General features: G+C 37.1%; 1 protein-coding gene across 1 annotated transcript in view; it reads right to left on the minus strand.

Annotated features, from left to right (window-relative positions):
* Positions 1–514: 514 nt before the first annotated feature.
* The window catches only part of LOC132131087 (RNA polymerase II elongation factor ELL-like), a 30,386-nt gene continuing 10,695 nt past the window's right edge, over positions 515–20,205 (minus strand). Inside the window, exons 2-12 of the mRNA XM_059543018.1 lie at positions 13,620–13,664; positions 10,372–10,493; positions 8,516–8,679; positions 7,462–7,697; positions 6,998–7,122; positions 4,135–4,225; positions 3,179–3,728; positions 2,070–2,136; positions 1,767–1,938; positions 985–1,029; positions 515–893 (exon numbers count right to left, since the gene is read on the minus strand). Of these exons, the coding sequence (XP_059399001.1) occupies positions 777–893; positions 985–1,029; positions 1,767–1,938; positions 2,070–2,136; positions 3,179–3,728; positions 4,135–4,225; positions 6,998–7,122; positions 7,462–7,697; positions 8,516–8,679; positions 10,372–10,493; positions 13,620–13,664 (1,734 nt within the window). The 3' untranslated portion in view covers positions 515–776. The remainder of the gene's footprint in view (positions 894–984; positions 1,030–1,766; positions 1,939–2,069; positions 2,137–3,178; positions 3,729–4,134; positions 4,226–6,997; positions 7,123–7,461; positions 7,698–8,515; positions 8,680–10,371; positions 10,494–13,619; positions 13,665–20,205) is intronic.

Consider the following 20,205-nt stretch of genomic DNA (forward strand, 5'->3'; position numbering starts at 1 on the left):
GTATGGAGCTCTACCGTATTAATACTGATGCTGTCAAAGCCTCTAAACAGACGGTTATCTCCTTTCTATGGGCATCCGATTCATGGCCATTGTACGTGGTCTAGCGCATTGCACAAAATAAGGAGCCAAATAGTGCCATTTCAGACACTACATCACTCTATGAAAAAAAAATAAAACGGGGGGGGGGGGTGTACTGCAACAGGGATCTCTTGAAATCCAAGACAGATTTTGCATTAAATACTGACTGATTAAAGAAAGACAGACCAAAAGGGACGGGACGAGAGCTTTAGCACTCAATCGGAGGAGTGTGAAATCATAACCGGACTGATGATCTCTATGGAAGATGAAAATAAATAGAAAAGAAAAGAAAATATAGTTTAGCATTGCGACCTTCCATTTTAGTAAATACAGAAAAAAGGAAAATACATTAAACTTTTTCTAAACCTTAAACTCATTCTGGGAATGCGTGTTGGTTATCCCTGTGCAGAAAGATCTCCAAAGAACAGTTTAGCTGGCAACCAATCCCATAATGCATTAGGCTACACAGGCGAGCATGGCTGAGTACACCTATGTCCCTAGTTCCATAAAAAAAAATTAAAATCATGGGTATGCCTTATCCTTACTAGAGCACTTGACCGTGCTTGTTTCATGGCATTTTACATTAGAGCAACTTGTTTTTAGAGCAAGCCAAAAAAACAAAACAAAAAATCCAGAGATTGTCTCTCTCTCTCTCTCTCAATAGAGACAGAAAGATTAAGCAGAAAACAATCTTGTTATTAGTGCCAGTTTTGCAGTTGCTGGTGATCATATTCTGCTATCAGTTTTTTTATATGTGCCAGTTTGTTGTGTAGGTATTCACAGCGGTTCTTCTCTTGGCTATAGTTTGGATTAGTCTGGGAGAAAAAAAAAATTGCAATCAATATTCTGAACTTAAAGCATTTTGGATATCAAGTAGCAAAAAAGTGTAAGAGACTATCAGCTTACCTTTTTGATTTTGCGATACTCTCCAAGTATCTGATTGTGGATTGTCTGTGAAAAGAACAAACAGATCACTACAATGCAGTTCCTGCTCGAACACAGTAATTTTAAATGTGTAAGGAGATCTAAGACATGCAGAGTAGTCTGATATTTTTAACTCCTCAAATTATAGAATAGAAAATGAAAATAATTTTGATTTCTGCTGGTTCAGTTAAGCCAGAATTTTTTCCAAGATCTCCATAGCTCCCACTGAACAATATTTATGCACACGGCATACATTTCCTCCAATGTTTCTCCCTCTTATATGGTATGTTCCTTATTTTTTCTAGCCAGATCTGGCAACACAGTTTTACAGCTATAATATAAGTGGCAGTTCTGTCAGCTGATCCCAAACTCTCCCACTGGCTCCATGCCAGTGAGCCATCCTCATTATTGAGCCTGATTATGACTGCGTGTAGAAGCAATAATTGATGACATTCCGCTCCAGTTATTTAACTTTATTGCCTCTAATCAGTTGGTTGATTATGTGGTTTATTTCATTACGCTCCAAGACTAGGTTGTTTTTCTTCTCTTACCTCTATCATAGTAACATTTTCCAATTTATCAAAACAAGAAAACAAGGCTAGGACCCTGGATGAGTCAACTACACTCTTTAATTTCTCATTTTCCGGAGGAAGACACAACTACTGGGACCAGGCAGTCACCGACAGCATATTAATAAAGAAATTAGGAAGTTTTAACCAAATGTGTGAATGGATGTACAGTATTTTCGGTGTGAGCAAAGATACCTTATACTTATCTGTTCCTTGCTGGAGTTGTTTGAGCTCGGAGTCGAGTATAGTGAACTGTCGGGTGATGCTCTCTATCCGTGCGTGGAGGCCCCGGTACTCGCTGTACTCTGCATTGAAGTCGTTTTTGTAACTCTGCCGTTGCTCTTGTGAGCTTATCACTGTGTATTTTCTGTTGAGGAAACAAAGCAAAAAAAAAAAAAAAGTCTCTTTCAGTTATAGAACACTTATTTTTTTATAAATCTGACGCAAAAGGTAAGAGCAGAAGACTTGGCAACGTATAATCTACAAAGAGGTGCTTACAATAAATAGTCTGCCATCTCTGACGAAGACGCAGGAATACTCGAGCTGTGGCACGTTCCATTCAGACCTGAAAAGAAACATAAGGTGAATTCAAGAACAGACTTTTATCCTGCAGACTGAGGGACAACGATAGTGTGCCATGACGTCAGTCCAGAGAGATATACACCTGCTAGAAACATAAGCTGAATGGGTGTTTCCAAAACTTCACATTTTCAAAAGATACTAGTTCAAAATTGACTAGTTGGTGGGTTGTTTGAATTAAGTGACCACACTGGCTGACCAGGTCAGTTGCTGAAGTAATAATTGACTGGTGGGGAGTGTCTAAAGTAGAGTCGGTCAACAGTTGGACAACTAGTCAATTAGTTGGAGGGAAGTCCAAATGCTTGGCTGTCTAAATGACTATTCAGCCAAATGATCTCACAAACCAAGCGTGTCAGCTGTTGGACTACTAGTCAAATAGTTGGAGGCTTGTCCAAATACCTATTCAACTATTCAACCCCACTAACTCAATAGGTTGGCTGTCTGAACGACTATTCAACTTACTGACCTTACTACCAGTCTAGTCCAGCTGTCGGACTGCTAAATTGGTAGTTGTTGTGGTGGGCTGTATAAACAACTATTCAAGTATTAGTCCAACAACTAATCTAGTCATTGAGAAGGATGAGTCAACTTGTTAGTTAGCTGAATAATTGTTCAGACAACCCACTAATGGTGTTGGTTTTGGACAACTAATTGGTGGGGTGGGCTGTCTGAACTGCTATTTGAGTAACCATCCTCACCAATGACTAGGCTGGTTGTTGGACTATTCAACAAGTGGGTTGTCTGAATGATTACGAATCTAATGACTTCACGAACCAAATGTGTCGGTCGTAGAACTTCATTTAATAAAACCTAAATTATCGACCAAGTTGATTGTTTACATAATGACTAGTTTTTTAGCTGTTAACTAAACAACAAATGAAATGTAAAAACACTTTTCCTTCATGGATCTAATAGAGACGATAAACTAGATTCAAGTGGGTCAAAAAAGTTAATCCGTTCACTACTGAGGTAGTTTCTGACCTCATAACCCTTGACATCACAAATGTTTCAGAGAAACCAATTCGCACCTGGGCTCCTATCACTCGTTGTGACGTCACACAATTTCTTCTCATCCAAACCACGGTCTTCAACTCTCCTCTCCTTCTTCAAGTCACGTTCTCGGTCCCTGTCTTTCTCCTTGGACTTGTCTTTGTCCTTGTGTTTTTTGGACTTCTTCTTTGACTTGCCATGTAGGGAGGGTTGAGCGCTCTGGGTCTGAGACCCGTCCAGGCTGCTGTGGGCCAGGGATGTTGTGCCCAGGCCTTCCTCTTGCGTTGTGGAGTGAGGGGCGAATAAAGGGGGCTGACTCAGTCTCTCTGCCACCGCTGCCTCCTGACTTTCACAGTCTCGGCCGTTGGAGTCGTTGCTGACGTCCGAAAGGGGGTCGAAGGGTCGGGGGATCTCCAGCGGAGGGAAGTGGGAGCTCGATGACGTCTCTGCTGATTGAGAACTAGATGAGTCCTTCCCATTGGATGAGCTCAGTTTGCCATTGACGAGCCCTGCAGACTTACTGGCTAGAAGTGATATTCTGGGTTTTTTATTGGCCAGGGGATCGATGAACTCTGCTGCAGGTCGTTTCTGTTAGATACAATCAATGATGGTTCATAAAATTGGGATGTTTAAACATTCAAATATTAAACCACAATAAAATGTTAGTTAATTACAGCATTTTAGAGGCAGATAAAGAGAATTTTAACAAGTATCATTATATTTTGGTCAAAGATTATGTAAAAGTTCAGATTAGCATGCACTAATGAATCGTGTGCACTATAATGACTTGATTTGTTGGCAAAACAATGCTTGTGTTAGTATGTGAGGGAGGGTTTCATCACGTCTGCCAAAAAGAAAAGTCAGAGGAGGATTTTTGATGAAAATATTATAAAGTGTGGGAGCAGGAAAGGATTAACCCTTGAATATTTCCCCATTATCCAAGCAGATCCATCAAACCATCTTTGATGGGTCTAAGAAGGAGCAAAAGGCTGACCTGAGAGGGCGAGCTGCTGGTTGGCTCTTTGTGCGGGCTGACCGGACTCTCCCCAGGCACAGGGCCACTGCTCTGAGGCTTACACAGTTTTCTGTGGAGAACGAAAGATGGAGAATCGTCAGTTCCAAAAGTAGCCAAGGAACCGCTTTAGTGAGACCCCCCAAAAAAACCTGAATCCAGAAAAATGCTGCAAATGTAGGGCCATTAATTGGTTTGCAAGTGTAGAATATATTTCAATCCTATTCACTTCAGTAAGGAAATTCTAACAGATTCACTAGTCCCATCTGAACTTGCCAAGGACACCTTTCTGAGACATTTGATTGCTAATAAAGAGATGTTGGTAACAAATATTGTCCATAACCTCTCAGCAGCATTTTTGACTATTCTGACTAGTATTCATGAAGACCAAACTAGATTAAGTGGTTTGGAAATCGATATACCACTTAAAACAATACATACACACCAAAATATGTCGCACAAATACAAATTTGTCAAGTGGTACAAATTTTGTGTAGTTTGTCGCCATTAAGTGAAACACCACCACATGTTAGACGATGGGCACTCTAATCACTTCAGGCAGTGTTTTTTTCCATAAAGTCAAATATGGTAAATGCATTCAGTGCACTTAAAAGGGATAGTTCAGCTAAAAATAGTTCCGTTATCATTTACTCACCTTCAAGTCATTCCAAATCTATTTTTTTTTGTATAAACAATTCTGAAGAATGTTGGTAACCAAACGGTTGCTTTCTATAATATGAAGAAGAAAAAAAGAAAAAGAACAAAATACTAGTATGGAAGTCAAATGGTACGGTCAACTGTTTAGTTAGTTACCAACATTCTTCAAAATGTTATCTTTTGTGTTCAGCAGAAGAAAGCAAATTATACAGGTTTAGAACAACCTGTGTGTGAGCAAATTAAGTCTGAACTTTCCTTTTTAGCAAAACTATCAACTTGAATACATTTAATGCCATCAAGTTTGTAATGCTGCTTGAGGTTTGTATGTCAACAGGGGGCAGTATGACATGGGCCATTGTATCCCTATAGCAGGCCCCACCTCCATCAAGGGTACACGGACAGGAGACTATGCCTGAGAGTAGGAGGCATGAGTCGCTATGGTCTCTATCGAACGTTGTGTGCCCATGCACGGCCGGACCTTGGACCATGCCACCCACACACGGATCAGCATGTGCTGGAATAAGGTTGCATCACTAACCTCCCGACTGCACACAGCCAAGGCTCTTATGTGACAGCCATGTGTCCGCGACCACATGGGAAAAGTGGGTGGGTGTGAGAAAGAAGGTGGGGGGGGTTGCGTATTTAAGAAGGCCTGTCAGCTGATAATCATTGCCACCAGGTTTAAAAGTGCAAGAGTGTGGAATGTGTTCCACCTTAGTGTTGGGTTTGTTTCTGCCAAATATTTCCATTTTGTTTTGAACTGATATCACGACACCATGTTGCAAGTCTAGCACACAGCATAGACTTTCTTAATTTAGCTTCCAGGGTCCAGTCTTCCGCTGCCAGAGTTCATGGAAACCCAGACTTCTCCATGTAGAGCCAAAGAAGAGATCGGAGATCAAGGGTGAATGCAACTATACAACTACTATACCTGGCAAATAAAGGTTTTTGGACGTATTGTGACCAACTGGTGCGTAATATACCAGCATCAAATGGTATAAATTTAAAGGGGTCAAATAATGCGATTTCAAGTTTTCCTTTCTCTTTGGAGTGTTACAAGCTGTTCATGAATAGATAAGATCCCTAAAGTTGCACAGACTAAAGTCTCAAACCCAAAGAGATATTCTTAATAAAAGTTCAGACTCGTCCACCCTCTCCTAAAACGCCCCCACATCTATGTCACAATATGGGAAGATTTGCATAACATCCCCCAAATGTACACGCAAAGAAAGGCTGCGTAACTTTATAGTTGCTGCCACCTTTGACGCCATGTTGTGGAGACACTGTGTTTTGTTGCAGAAGCAAATACTTTGATTAGTCTTCCAAAAGAGGCCACGACTAGAAATCAGTAGTTAAGTTGTATTTACAACACTGTTCCAGAACAGTTCAACCCAAATATTCAGACTAGACAACAAATGTCGGCTGTTCTGACTTACAGTCTGTAAGTACGTTTGCATATTTAAAGGATTTCCCACTGAAGATTCAAATGTGAGTTTACAGCAGTGTAGAGTAGAGCTTGTTGTTTCTCTGATCACAAATGCAGACATGGTTTTATATTTATGCGCTGCGATGCAATGCAATGTGTAAAAAGACAGTATAAGCCATTATAATCCGTAATTATGTCCACGCTGGATACAACAAATGCCTGTGTGGAAACAATGTGAATATACGGAATATGTGCGGTGCATAAATACAATGTATCAAGCACTCACACACGCATTATTATAAAGGACTCACGTGTGATTACTTACACGGCCTAACATTATGGTAAGGGGTATAACATTTCCATTATACGCTTGAGCTATTCAGCCAATCACAATGCACTGGATAGCTAGCCAATCAGAGCACACCTCGCTTTTCAGACCTTTTTAAAATATTGATGCATTTCAGAAGGCGAGGCGAGGCATGTACATAATTTTATGTACAGCATGTGGAAAATAATGCGTTTTATGAAGCTATCTGTTCCGGTATTTAAATAATGTTCTTTTTAGCAACATCATATGACCCCTTTAATCAAATTAATACAAGTGTGAAATACACCAGGAGTAGGAATCAAAATGAAATAAAATCATAAAATAAAAAAATACTAAATGTATATATTTATAATTCTTATAAAAAAAACACACTATTAAATACATTAAAAAATAAATAAAATAAATAAAAAGTGCACTGTAAATGTGAAGCTTACCGTACAAGAATTCTCTTCAGAATCTGCTGGTCCACCTCAGTAAAACCAGGCCAGTCCTTCTGAACTTCCTTAAACAAACAATCCTTCAATGTGAAGGTGTTGTCCTTACTATTCAAGTTAGCCACCTACACCCCACCAGGAAAAAAACAAAATAAAACAAGAGGCTTAAGTCTTTGGCTTTCTTAAAATAAGAATTTCAACACCAGAGCAGAAAATCAAACACTACAATTGTGTGCTGACAGCCTGTGTTATATGCACTGGCTTTACGCAGGGCTAAGCTTGTTTGTCTATGTAATGACAAATGTGTCTAGGTTGAGCCATAATGTCTAAGTAAAGTTCAAAAACATGATTTGAGTCAAAACACTAAATGAGTCATAGACCAAAACCATAACTCTGAAAGAGGTTTTTGGTTACATTAGTATATTTGGGGTATATTTGCAGTATTATCAGCACTAGTTATGAACCTGTTGCAGGAGGCTGTCCAGCGTCTCCTTGTCCTGAGGAGACAGGCCGTCCTTCGTGAGCCGCACCAGTAGTTCGGGTTTGCGGTAGGGTTTTAGGGCCAGTAAATGCACCAGCCGTTCCCTCAGCGGCCGTGGCGGGCTCTTCTTCTGACTGCTGGAGATGATGACCGGCCGTGTGAGCCGTCGTGTCGCATCTGACACACCAGTTATCGGCTTCCGGATTTGTACACGCTTACCTGAACAGCCAATAGAGAAAAAAAAAAAAAAAAAATATTTGTAAATATGTTAAAAGAACAGTGGCTCTTTTTAAACTTCTTTTTTTTAAGTAAAGTAATTTAAACTTCTTGCCTTCATGGAATTTATCTTACAGATACAAAATACAATTAATAAATATTCCCTACGCAAACACTACAAGTCAAGAGCGTCTTTATCAGTTATTAATATTGTGAAGTTAGACAAATTTGCTAATAACTCAATGTGCATACAATTAATTGCATTAAAGGTTTCATTATTCTTACATAAGTCAAATGTTTGAAAAAAGGTAATTAATTTGGATTTGGGCCTAGATCATTGGTTTTAAACCATTTAAAAAATATATACAAATATTTCAAATATATAAATTATATAATTTATCAATTAGAAATTAAATGATTACTTATACAATTTTTATAAAAAAAATGTATAAGTATTTTATAATCAAAATTTAATACAATTACTCATAAAATACATTTGAATAAAATCTATAATTTATAAAATATAAATTTTTAATTGGACCACATTTTTTGCACAGCCTGTGTCGTGACTTAGCACTGCGGATCAGTGGGAATGTATTTAGCGGATTGATTTTGGTCATTAAACACCTTTGGTGAACGCTAGTGTTTGGTAATGAAAGTTAAGTTCTCCGTCTAATATTTTCAGCAGTCTCACCGGTCGGTCTATACACAGTGTGTAAACCCATCAGATTTTGACCAGCTGATGGCCAAAATGAGGTTCTTCCGTTCAAGGAACAGTCCCATATGTTCAAATGTGGCAGCTGGAGATGCATCAAACCTACCCACATATCTCCCGCCAGGCTTGATGACGATGGCTCCACGGCTGCGGGTTTCCTCCTCGGCCTGAGCCATGCTTTGCCTGGCTTTCTGGTAGGAGTCGTCCGTGGCGCATACAGTGATTTTGTCTTGGATCCCTCCCAGGCAATCCAGCTGTATGCTCCCTTCACTGGACAGAGACCAAAGCTGTCAGACACTCCTAATGCCAACAACTACGCCACCTTCTCACCAGTTATATATTATGATCCTGATGATGCATTTGTGCTTTTGTATAATAAAGAAAATCCAAAAAATATTGATTAGGTTTATAAGTGAGTGTGAACCCGATTATTATTATTATTATTATTGTTATTTATTTATTATAGATTAATTATTAAACAGCATATTTAGTTTGTAAGGTCAATTAATGAGTTGAACTAGATTTTCTGTTTTGTTTATTTTTTTTACTTTAAATTCTAATTCAAAATATGAAATGTGCATAAAAACTGTAATTTAAAAAGTTAGAGATACAATAAAGGAAATTAACCGTATGTTTTCAAAAGTTATACTTCTGAATCTTAGAAGTTTACACTATCAAAAATTTGGAGGTTAGTAAGAATAATAATTAAAAAAAAATAATAATCATGGTTTCCACACAAATATTATGCGGTACAACTGTTTTCAACATTATTAAGAAGAAATAAAAGTAAATAAGAGAAAGTAGAAGAACACACACACACACACACACAAAATCATCATATTAGAATGAGGTCTGAAGGATCATGTGACTGGAGTAATGACTGCAAAAAATCAGCTTTGAATCACAGGAATAAGTTACATTTTAAATTATATTCAACTCTGAAAATGGTTATTTTCATGTGTAACAATATTTCACAATACTACAGTTTTTATACATTTAAGATTTTTAAAAAATTGCAGCATTAATGAGAATTAGAAAGTTTAAAAATAAATATAGTTTCCAACCCAAACTTCTGAACAGAAGCATACATATCCACGTATAATCTTATATAAAAAGATACAATTTATAAAAAATCCAGTAAATTCTAATTAAAAATGAATAAAAAACTCACTAGTCGACCTGATAAACCAAACTAAATGGGCCTCTCACAATACTGAGGAGTCATCTAATCTAAAGAGGTTTTTAAAGACATAGCTGTAAGATCAACGTCTTTATCATCATACAATGATCTCCAATGCGAGCTCTTAACCCCACACTGTCCCTGTAATAAATGTACTTTCATTAGGCGTAAGCGTCAGCTAAATGACAAATTAGCAAATTATGAGGTCCAACAGGCTGAAGACAGTGAAAAGATGGACTAATTACATGAGAAAGCCAGTGAAACATTAAGACAGATCTAGAACAAAAGGCCAATTCAAAAGAAAGAGTGCAGTAATTGCATTTTTTTTTATGATGTTGAATAAAGATTGTGGCATTATATAAAATATTGTAATAGTCCTTTCATGAGAGTTGAAGAGAATCTCAGAATTTGCAATGACATGTTACACCTGAACTTCTGCTGACCCTTCGGTCTCATTGTGAACATTTGGAGACATTAACAGCACGTCTGCTTTCGGATTCCTTGTTTCTTCCTCATTTGGTTGAGCAATTGGCCAAATTCAATTTATTCTCTCTTTTCTGGTGTTAGTACAGAGCTGAACAGTAGTGGGGAATAGAGAAACGAACAGATGGCGCCGGTAATGATGCCATGGATGCAATCACAGACAGTTTTTTAACGTTCAAACATCAGATCAACATTTCCTTTCCAAATACAAATATACTTGTACATCAAAAATAGTTACACTACCTTGAAACAGTCACGAATTTGTCTGAATAAATCATGTGGTTTTTTTCCCTTCTTACCTTGTAATATACTGCTGAATGCAGTCGAAGCTGCCCTGGGGATTGTCCTTTCCCACATGGGACAGGTAGAACGTAAACCTTCGCAGCTCATTTGGATTCTCTGACTGCGGTATTGAGATTTTCTGCTGACACGGAACAGAAGAACAGCCAATATAAGCATTGAGACAGACAAGAGAGGATTGCCTGTTTAAAGCAGATGGTTAGTAAAAATGCATTGCACAGTTATTTATATATATATATATATATATATATATATATATATATATATACACATACATACACACACACATGTAGATGTATATAAGTATATAAGTGTATATGTATGTATGTATATGTATATATATATATATATATATATATACAATAAAATAAATTAAAATATATAAAATACACCAATAAATAAAAATACTAAATTATACAATATACATACAATCTTAATAAAATCAACATATGAATGAAAAAATAAATAAATAAATAAATTAAAATAACAATAAAAGTAAGAACTAAAATATAAAAATGAACTACATTTAAAGAAACCAAATATTCAAAACCCCTTCAAAATATAAAAAAATATATAAATTCAACGCATAAAATGATTGAAATAAATTAGAAAATAAATTAAAATAAAGTGATTCCTGTGGATCTTAAGCTCTTTATCCAAATACAATGTACAAGAAATCTCCCAAAGAAACAGCTTTTCCAACATGGTAGATGGCACTTCAGATGTTTCACTTCATTTCTACAGTGACTAAACTGCAAATGCATAATCTTTTAGAGTTGCACTTTACCACTTTCAAGACAATTGACGTTTGTGGCGCTCGGGGGCATTCTAAAATCGCCTTAATGTGCAACCAATACGGACCAACCTCCGGTTACTGCAGCCACCTGTGTTTTAGAAAAACACCTGAGAATGCAGCGAACAAACACGCCTCAGGCTCTGTGTCGTGAGCCAAATTATAGGCATCAACTAAGCAACAGCAGCAGCAGCTGTCATGCACACATGCAAAGCTGAAAATCATGGGCAATAATTTACAGCAATTTCCTGATGCTCGTTTTGTGCGAGTGGCAACTCTGTCTGCCTTAAGATTCGTTCACACAAAACGATACATTTGGTCCTGGTCCGCTTAGCGTTCACACTGGCATTTTTGACCGTGAACCTAAAGGCACAGTGATACACTCACAACCTGATTGGTTGAGTTTAATGATGAATATCGTGATGGAACACTCCAAACACCCAGAACAAAAGCTTCAACTTAAAGTGGCGCTGCGCAGACTGATAGTGTATGACATCACTGTACCCATTCACTGATCGGTCTGCCCAGCGCCACTTTAAGTCGAACTTTTGTTTGCTATGCAGTATACTTGTTCCTGTCTGGAGTAGTGCTACTGTGCTGTAACATGGTGTAGACCAGTACAGATGTACTGGGCAACGCTGGTAAAATGATGCTACCTTCAGTGACGCTCCGCTCACATGCTTCGATAACAATAGCTTTGCAGGACTATACATTATTTGGATAATTAGTCCAAAAAATAAACAAAAAAAACATATCTGATTCTGTAACTGAAGTGAATAAAAATTTTGATATTAAATATGTAACACTTTCTAATAAGGTTCCATTAGTTAAATGTTTTATTATGTTAATTCATTTTCGGTTTCGGTGAACTGGCATTAGAGACAAAGCCGCAGCAGGAGTGAGTGGCCATGACTGAGGCAGTGTTTAAGCACTGGAGGATCCCAGCAGAGGGACACGACGTGCCATCTCTCTCGCATACGCACAAATGCCACTGACGTACGCCGAGCTCTGGCTCCATTTACCCAAGGTTGCTCACACATGTGTGTGGTCTGCAGGTGGCCGACTATAAATAACAAGCAGTGTCTGAGGCTCACACCGCCAGCCCGAGGGCTCCCTCAGCTCAACGCTTCACTTTACTGGCTCACACACAACTTTTCACACTCCTACATGAGAGATTCAACAATCAAAGACGGTGGCTCTGTAAGATATCCCACTTACAATCACTCAGCGCTGTTAGAATAAAAGCTGTTGATTTATGTTAGCAGTCACTCCTTTTATTCTGTCATGTTTTATTATGCCTTGGCTGAAACACTGCAGTTTAATAAGTCGTTTAAAGTGCAATTCATAATTTCTTCATTCAGAAACCATGAGACAACTCCTAACTTCAGTTTTTAGATGTCTGCGCTGTGACAGAAAAAAAAAAAAAAAAAAAAAAAAATCCACAGTCGAGAGGAAATGCTCTCGAAGGAAGAGCTTGCGTCACAGGTCAAAAAACATGACGCACTTCAAAGTGCGAATTACAATACGATTAACAGTCAGCTAAAGTAACTTTTAGCGTAGAGTGGATTACAGAGGCCAAAACTACAGCCTCAGTCCACTGGAACAAACTGAGATCTGAAGAGAGATCTTTAATTCACAGGCTTCACATTCTCGCCCATACAGATAAGTGGATCAGGGATGCTCCGTTCAGGATTTTTGCAGCCGATACGGAGTACTAGGGATGTTACGATTCACTCAAGTTACGATTCGATTTATTAGTTTTTATTTTTTTTTAACAAAATGAGATTGAAGACAAATGCATTTAAATGGGTCCTTTTATTATTACTTGGACAAAATGCTGCACATTTCTTTGTGAAATTGAAATATAACACTATAATAATATACTGATATAGCACTTGCATATTATTGCGCTTTTGTTGCATTTAAATCATGATCTTCGGGAGAAGTTTAAATGGCTCCTAGGCAGACAAACCACATTCTTCAACGTGAGATGAAGATAACAGAAACTTGAACATTTATTGGGCTGTTCACTAAGGTGAAACTAGATGTACAAGAAAACATGTGGGTTCTCATATCAACAGAGGAGTAAACGGCTAATGTCGGTGTGGGGCATGTGTTCAGAGCTACAGACACTTTTTAGACACTTCCTGTCTTGTCCAAGAAAGAGACCAAGTGGAAATAAAACACCATGGACATCCATATTCTTTGCTTCAATGGTGATTTTGCAACTGTGAGCAGAGGATATTGTGGTTACTGCGATGGATGACTGTGTAGCAGGAAGTCAACATGAGTCTCAGTGCTTTCGCATTACCTACACAACCAGGATACTTCACAAGAACTGGGGAGAGTCCCAGGTTCACTCAAAGTCTGTGGCTCCATGATGGAACATGACAATCAATGTTTTAAGTGGTTCATGGCCACAAAACAAAGTTTCAAGTAAAATTGCATACTCACCCCTTGGTTTCCTGTGAATCCTATTAGTGGTTTAGCAATCAGGCCCTGCAAAAAGAAACAAGACAAAATAATCAAATCGGAAATGAAATTCAAAACGAAAGCGCATTGAATTTTCTTTGGGTATATAATTTAAATTATGAACATATACAAGTAACGTAAAAATTTGTGTATATATATATATATATATATATATATATATATATATATATAAAAATATACACGCATACATTAATACATATATACACACCTCAAATTCTTATGTAACAATATACTTGTGTAATAAAAATATTAATGTTTATGTCAGTGAATATTGTACATTACATATTGTAATTACAATGTAACTATAAAATATTTAATATATAACAATTACAGCACAATTCAATAAGTAGTGTAAAAATGTTACACAATTTATAATGCAATTAAAATACTGTATATGAACTATTAATGCAATTAAAATTACAGTGTGTGTATATTAGTGTTGTCACGGTACCAAAATTTCAGTATTCGGTACCGATACCAGTGAAAATCCATGGTTCTCGGAACCAATTTCGGTACCAAAGCAAAACACAAAAATATGCTAATTTAAAAAAAAAAAACTTTTTAGCACTAAAAATAAAACCAATGCCATTCTTTATACAACCCGAAATTCCGGAAAAGTTGGGACGTTTTTTTAAATTTTAATAAAATGAAAACTAAAGGAATTTCAAATCACATGAGCCAATATTTTATTCACAATAGAACATAGATAACGTAGCAAATGTTTAAACTGAGAAATTTTACACTTTTATCCACTTAATTAGCTCATTTAAAATTTAATGCCTGCTATAGGTCTCAAAAAAGTTGGCACGGGGGCAACAAATGGCTAAAAAAGCAAGCGGTTTTGAAAAGATTCAGCTGGGAGAACATCTAGTGATTAATTAAGTTAATTGATACTAAATTGCCAACTAAAGCTCTATCATGCAAAAAGGAAGCCATATGTGAACATGGTCCAGAAGCGCCGTCGTGTCCTGTGGGCCAAGGCTCATTTAAAATGGACTATTTCAAAGTGGAATAGTGTTTTATGGTCAGACGAGTCCAAATTTGACATTCTTGTTGGAAATCACGGACGCCGTGTCCTCCGGGCTAAAGAGGAGGGAGACCTTCCAGCATGTTATCAGCGTTCAGTTCAAAAGCCAGCATCTCTGATGGTATGGGGGTGCATAAGTGCATACGGTATGGGCAGCTTGCATGTTTTGGAAGGCTCTGTGAATGCTGAAAGGTATATAAAGGTTTTAGAGCAACATATGCTTCCCTCCAAACAACGTCTATTTCAGGGAAGGCCTTGTTTATTTCAGCAGGACAATGCAAAACCACATACTGCAGCTATAACAACAGCATGGCTTCGTCGTAGAAGAGTCCGGGTGCTAACCTGGCCTGCCTGCAGTCCAGATCTTTCACCTATAGAGAACATTTGGCGCATCATTAAACGAAAAATACGTCAAAGACGACCACAAACTCTTCAGCAGCTGGAAATCTATATAAGGCAAGAATGGGACCAAATTCCAACAGCAAAACTCCAGCAACTCATAGCCTCAATGCCCAGACGTCTTCAAACTGTTTTGAAAAGAAAAGGAGATGCTACACCATGGTAAACATGCCCCGTCCCAACTATTTTGAGACCTGTAGCAGAAATCAAAATTGAAATGAGCTCATTTTGTGCATAAAATTGTAAACTTTCTCAGTTTAAACATTTGCTATGTTATCTATGTTCTATTGTGAATAAAATATTGGCTCATGTGATTTGAAAGTCTTTTAGTTTTCATTTTATTAAAATTTAAAAAACGTCCCAACTTTTCCGGAATTCGGGTTGTACTTATTTACAATTGTGTTTAAAGTTTTTCTACAAGTTATATAATTATGAAAAACAGTAAACAAGTTTCACCCAAATGTAATTTGTCTTAACTTATGAAATTTAAACATTTTATTTTTGGTAAATGAAGGGGATTTGCTATTAAAATTAAAACATGGAACAAAAAGTGTGATTTATTTCTTTAAAAAATAAAGTTTTATACATTTTTTCAACAGTAGTAGCAGTATCACATACATTTAACTAAATAATAGTAATATTTCTAGCACAATGCCTATATGTAAAAATTAACTTTTAGGCCTAATTAATGCATATTTGTCATTTTAACAACTTAAGACTGGTGGTGATGCTTAAGATATTTTTGGTCATTGAGGGTTTCTGTAAAAAAAAAAAATAGTAATAGATCATTAATTATTATTAAAAGATAATACTGCTACTAATTCATCTATCATACTAATGTATATTCAATACACTATGAATTGATGAGCTGCTGGGTTCATGAATATTAAATCACGTTGTCTGCGTTCGGTCAAAATGATTTGCTGAAATAGATCAGCGCCAGCCAATGAAATTGTCATTTGCGCATTAGCTCCGCCCACTACCGGAGAAACCGGTATGTCTTCTGCTTGTTCGAAAATGAATATGAATAATTCTAAATGAACTCCATTATTTTGACAGGAGAAGACAACAAAGAATAGTTTACATATAGCGTGTCGATTCAGCGTGATAAGACTCTCGCTCTCTCTCTCTTTGCATGTGTGAGAAACAGCGCTATCAGTAAAGCGACGGTGAGTCGTGCGTCCTCACAAAGAGTTAACAGAGCATCAAATACAGGTGCGCTGTGCGTCCATTGAGATGAACTGAAAAGTTCAGATCGCTTGATGGAGAGAGAACTCTGAAGCTCAGATGCTGAAATTAATGCAAGCGTCATGCGCTTCAGTCTATGTAGTAAACAAACCCGCACGTCTCTGCCATTCATTAATTCACACAGAGACGCGCAGAACACGGATTCATATTTCAAACAACTTTTGCAGCTTAACATTTACAGATACTGGTCCATATGGAGATTTGATTTGATTAATTTATGCTAACTTTGACAAATTCCATGACTGTCCATATTAAAATGTAAGTTTCATTTTCATGACTGGATTTTGAGATTCCGTCCTTGTTTTCTGCTTTGTGGAAATCATAGCGCTGAACCGGGTTTGAACGGGACCTCGGTACTACCGGTACTTAAAGAAACCTGCTACCGTCACATTTAAATTTTTTTTAGTACCGAAGTACCGGGTCTTTTGACTGACTGACCGACCGACCGAACGAACGTATGTATGTATATATATCCTGATTAATTACTGTACAGACAAACTCATTTTCTTAAAGGATTTAAATTGCACTTAATCAAATATTTTTGTAACTGCATTACATTACTGGATTAATTTTATATTTTGCTATAAATAAAAATGTATATTAAACATACACATTTTCATATTATCCTACTTTAGAAGTTAAAAACAGCAGCTAAAGACATCAAGCTGAAATGAAACTAGGAATTGTAAGCGGATTTGTTTTATGCATTTCAAGTTAACAAGCATTGGCATTTGCATTAGGTCAAAGCAGTTTTAAATTTACAAGACTCTCTCAGATACTCCAAGAAGGGATAAAATAGGGCTGCAACTAACGATTATTTTGATAATCGATTAATCTGTCGATTATTTTAACGATTAATCGATTAATCTTTATGCACTTACATTTTCGTTTTGCCCATTTTTTCCAATTAAACTATTAACAAAGGGTCTTTATCATTCAACATAGACTTTTTAGAGATTTTAACCATTTTGCATTGTCATATCCTCATCAAAAATATACCTGGAGTTTGATTGTTTGTTAGTAATCCTTTGTCAAACTCTTCTGCAATCAAAACACTGACCCATACTCTAGCAAATTTCACAAGGAGATTTCAAATAATGTTTTCACCATGGCAGTCCTAAGAGCTCCTAAAGTAGTTTAACATCCTGAAAAAGCTTAAGGAATCTTTCATAAAATATTTTCACGAAGAATAAGAATAAAACAGAATAAATTTGTAGTACATTGCATTTTATTATTTTTTCCTGTAAACACACAACTGGGAAACAGCTTTATAGCTTATGCTGTGAAATTGTAAACAATCCTTCGAATAAAGTGCCAGTGGCATAAAACCTGAATGGAACTCACATTTTAAAAGTAAAATCCATCAGAAGGTTGTCCAAAAAAAAAGAAAAAAAAAATTATACACAAAAAACCTGCTGTGTGAAAAAGAGCAGTGAATACTTAGGGGGAAAAAGGCATTTCAAATACATTTAAACATTTACCTCTCTCATTAAGTCATAATTAGGCTGCAAGACAATTATGAACTGGTAGACGACAAACTGATCACAGAACATGTTTGTAAATTTTTAAATGTTAACTGTTAAAAAGCAATGCTATTAGCTAGGGGTGTAACGGTACACAAAAATCACGGTCCCGGTTCCGGAACCGAAGTCCCGGTTCGGTTCATTTTTCGGTACAGTAAGGGAAAGAAATTCAAACATTAAACTGCAGGTTGTTTATTACTTTAAACTTTAACAATGTTTGTCTTCTTTTAAACACTTTAATATATATATATATATATATATGATAAAAAAAATGAATAAGAAATAAAATGCTGCTGCAAAGTTCTCCACTAAATAAAATACTCCGTCTCAAACCAATATCACATAATAAATAATAATGAAAAATATAAATAAATAACTATGATTACAGTGCAGCATTACCAATCCCAGCTTGTAGGCCTGCTCATATTAAAAAGTATATATATAACTTTTCCAAAGTGTAAAGTGCAGCAACAACGGTTTCAGTTTTTAGACCTGCTCAGATATTGTTATTGGGTTGGCCCGATCGGAATTAAGAGCAAAGGTCTGTTTAAATGCAGACGGGAGCTGCGTTTCAATTACAATCATTTTTTTCCTAGTTGTAGTGATGTTCACACTCGCGTGATGCCTTTTGAAAACTTTAGAATCAGCTGCAGGGCGGGATTTGCGCTGAACGCGGAGACTTCTGCCACTTAATATGTTCGTGTGGAAACACAAAAATGTACCGATGTTCCACGCACAAAATATTGCATTCGGTCATTCGGTACACACGTGCACCGTACCGAAAGCCCTGTACCGAAACGGTCTGGTATGAATACACGTACCGTTACACCCCTACTATTAGCTTTTTAAAAGTCTTAAACAGTTAAACAGTTCAGTAGTGCAGAGTTTACAGGTTACTCTTCTTTTTTGAAGGCTCAAAGTAAAACTGCAGTCAACTTTGGATGACTTCGTTCGATTAGTTTTATCTTCCGCTTTTTTCTTTTTCTTTCTCAAGCTTACTCCACTGCTGTCTGTCTCCATCTCGCTGAATGCTGCAGACGCAGTTCGAGAAGCACGTGACATAAAACAAGGCCAGCTATTGGCTACTTCTCCTGCTGTACTGGCTGAATAAAACCTGCGGTGGCTCATTACTGCCACACTTTGGTCACCGCAGATTTAAAATATGCACAAAATGAGCCGCTTACGGCAAATAAAAGTTTTTTAGCAACTAATCGATGACTAAATAAGTTGACAACTATTTTAATAATCGATTTTCATCGATTAAATCAAAAAGTTGTTTCAGCTCTAGGATAAAACACCAATAAACACATGCAGACTCTTTGATCAACACCAGAAAAGCAGCAGAAACCTCTACGAAGTGCTGCATAATAAATCCCTGAAACCACGTCTGGTATTTCAGATGTCCAATACAGGACGTATTTGTAATAGTGCAATAAGAGGATGCTTTGCAAGTAATTCCCCACTTGAGCCATGTGGTCGGTTTCCCAATATAAAGAGCTTTAGATCAGGCAAGAGCAGCTTCAGCAGGCACTCAAAAGACAACAAATAAGACCCGTGGCACTAGTTGTCCATGACATTTATATAGTGCTCTGGAATAATTAAGAACGGGAGTGAACTACGTTGCCACTTATTATATTAATGTCGGGATGGAAATGGCTGATTCAATGTAGCAGAGCAATCAAACAGCTCAATCTCAAACAAGCTGCTTTGGTGCAATTTAATGAGTCAGATAAGCTGAAAAACGTCTGGCTGAATGACTCAGACTGAAAAAAAACAAAACGTGTCGTGCTTCCTTCCTCAGATAATGGGTAACTAAAGAAAAGCGGAAGACTGTACCAGCAGGGAGGACTGAAGGTGTTTTGGAATGAAAGTTAAGATTTTTAAGATGTCAAGATCAGGCCGCCAAACAGATTTTCATGTTTAGTTGGGTTTGCTAAGACTATCATCGCTACTATGCATATTTAAAGAATGGAATTCTGATGTCAGTTAGACAGCTTGGGCAGAGTATCCTTAGCCACGCCCCTTCAACTGTTATTTTCCTGCGGGCGAGAGATGGAGAGAAGGTAAAATAAAACCCCGTCTAGTATTCAATATTCGGTTTCAGTTGGAAACACGTCACTATACTGAAGAAGTATAGTTTCACAGGTGGCATTACATGCTGCTCCATACAAACTCCAATTCTGCAGGCTTAAATCACTTTTGAAAATGAAATGCAAAACATTTCACTAGACTTTTAATGAGAAGCAAAGTTTTACCCTTGCAGTTTTCCACCAAAATAAAAGCTTGAAGGTTTAATGTTGGCAATTAAGGAAATGACAACGTGAATTAGTATAATTTTTTTTTTTTTTTA

The sequence above is a fragment of the Carassius carassius genome, chromosome 48 (genome assembly GCF_963082965.1).
Source record: "Carassius carassius chromosome 48, fCarCar2.1, whole genome shotgun sequence".
Classification (NCBI taxonomy): Eukaryota; Metazoa; Chordata; class Actinopteri; order Cypriniformes; family Cyprinidae; genus Carassius; species Carassius carassius.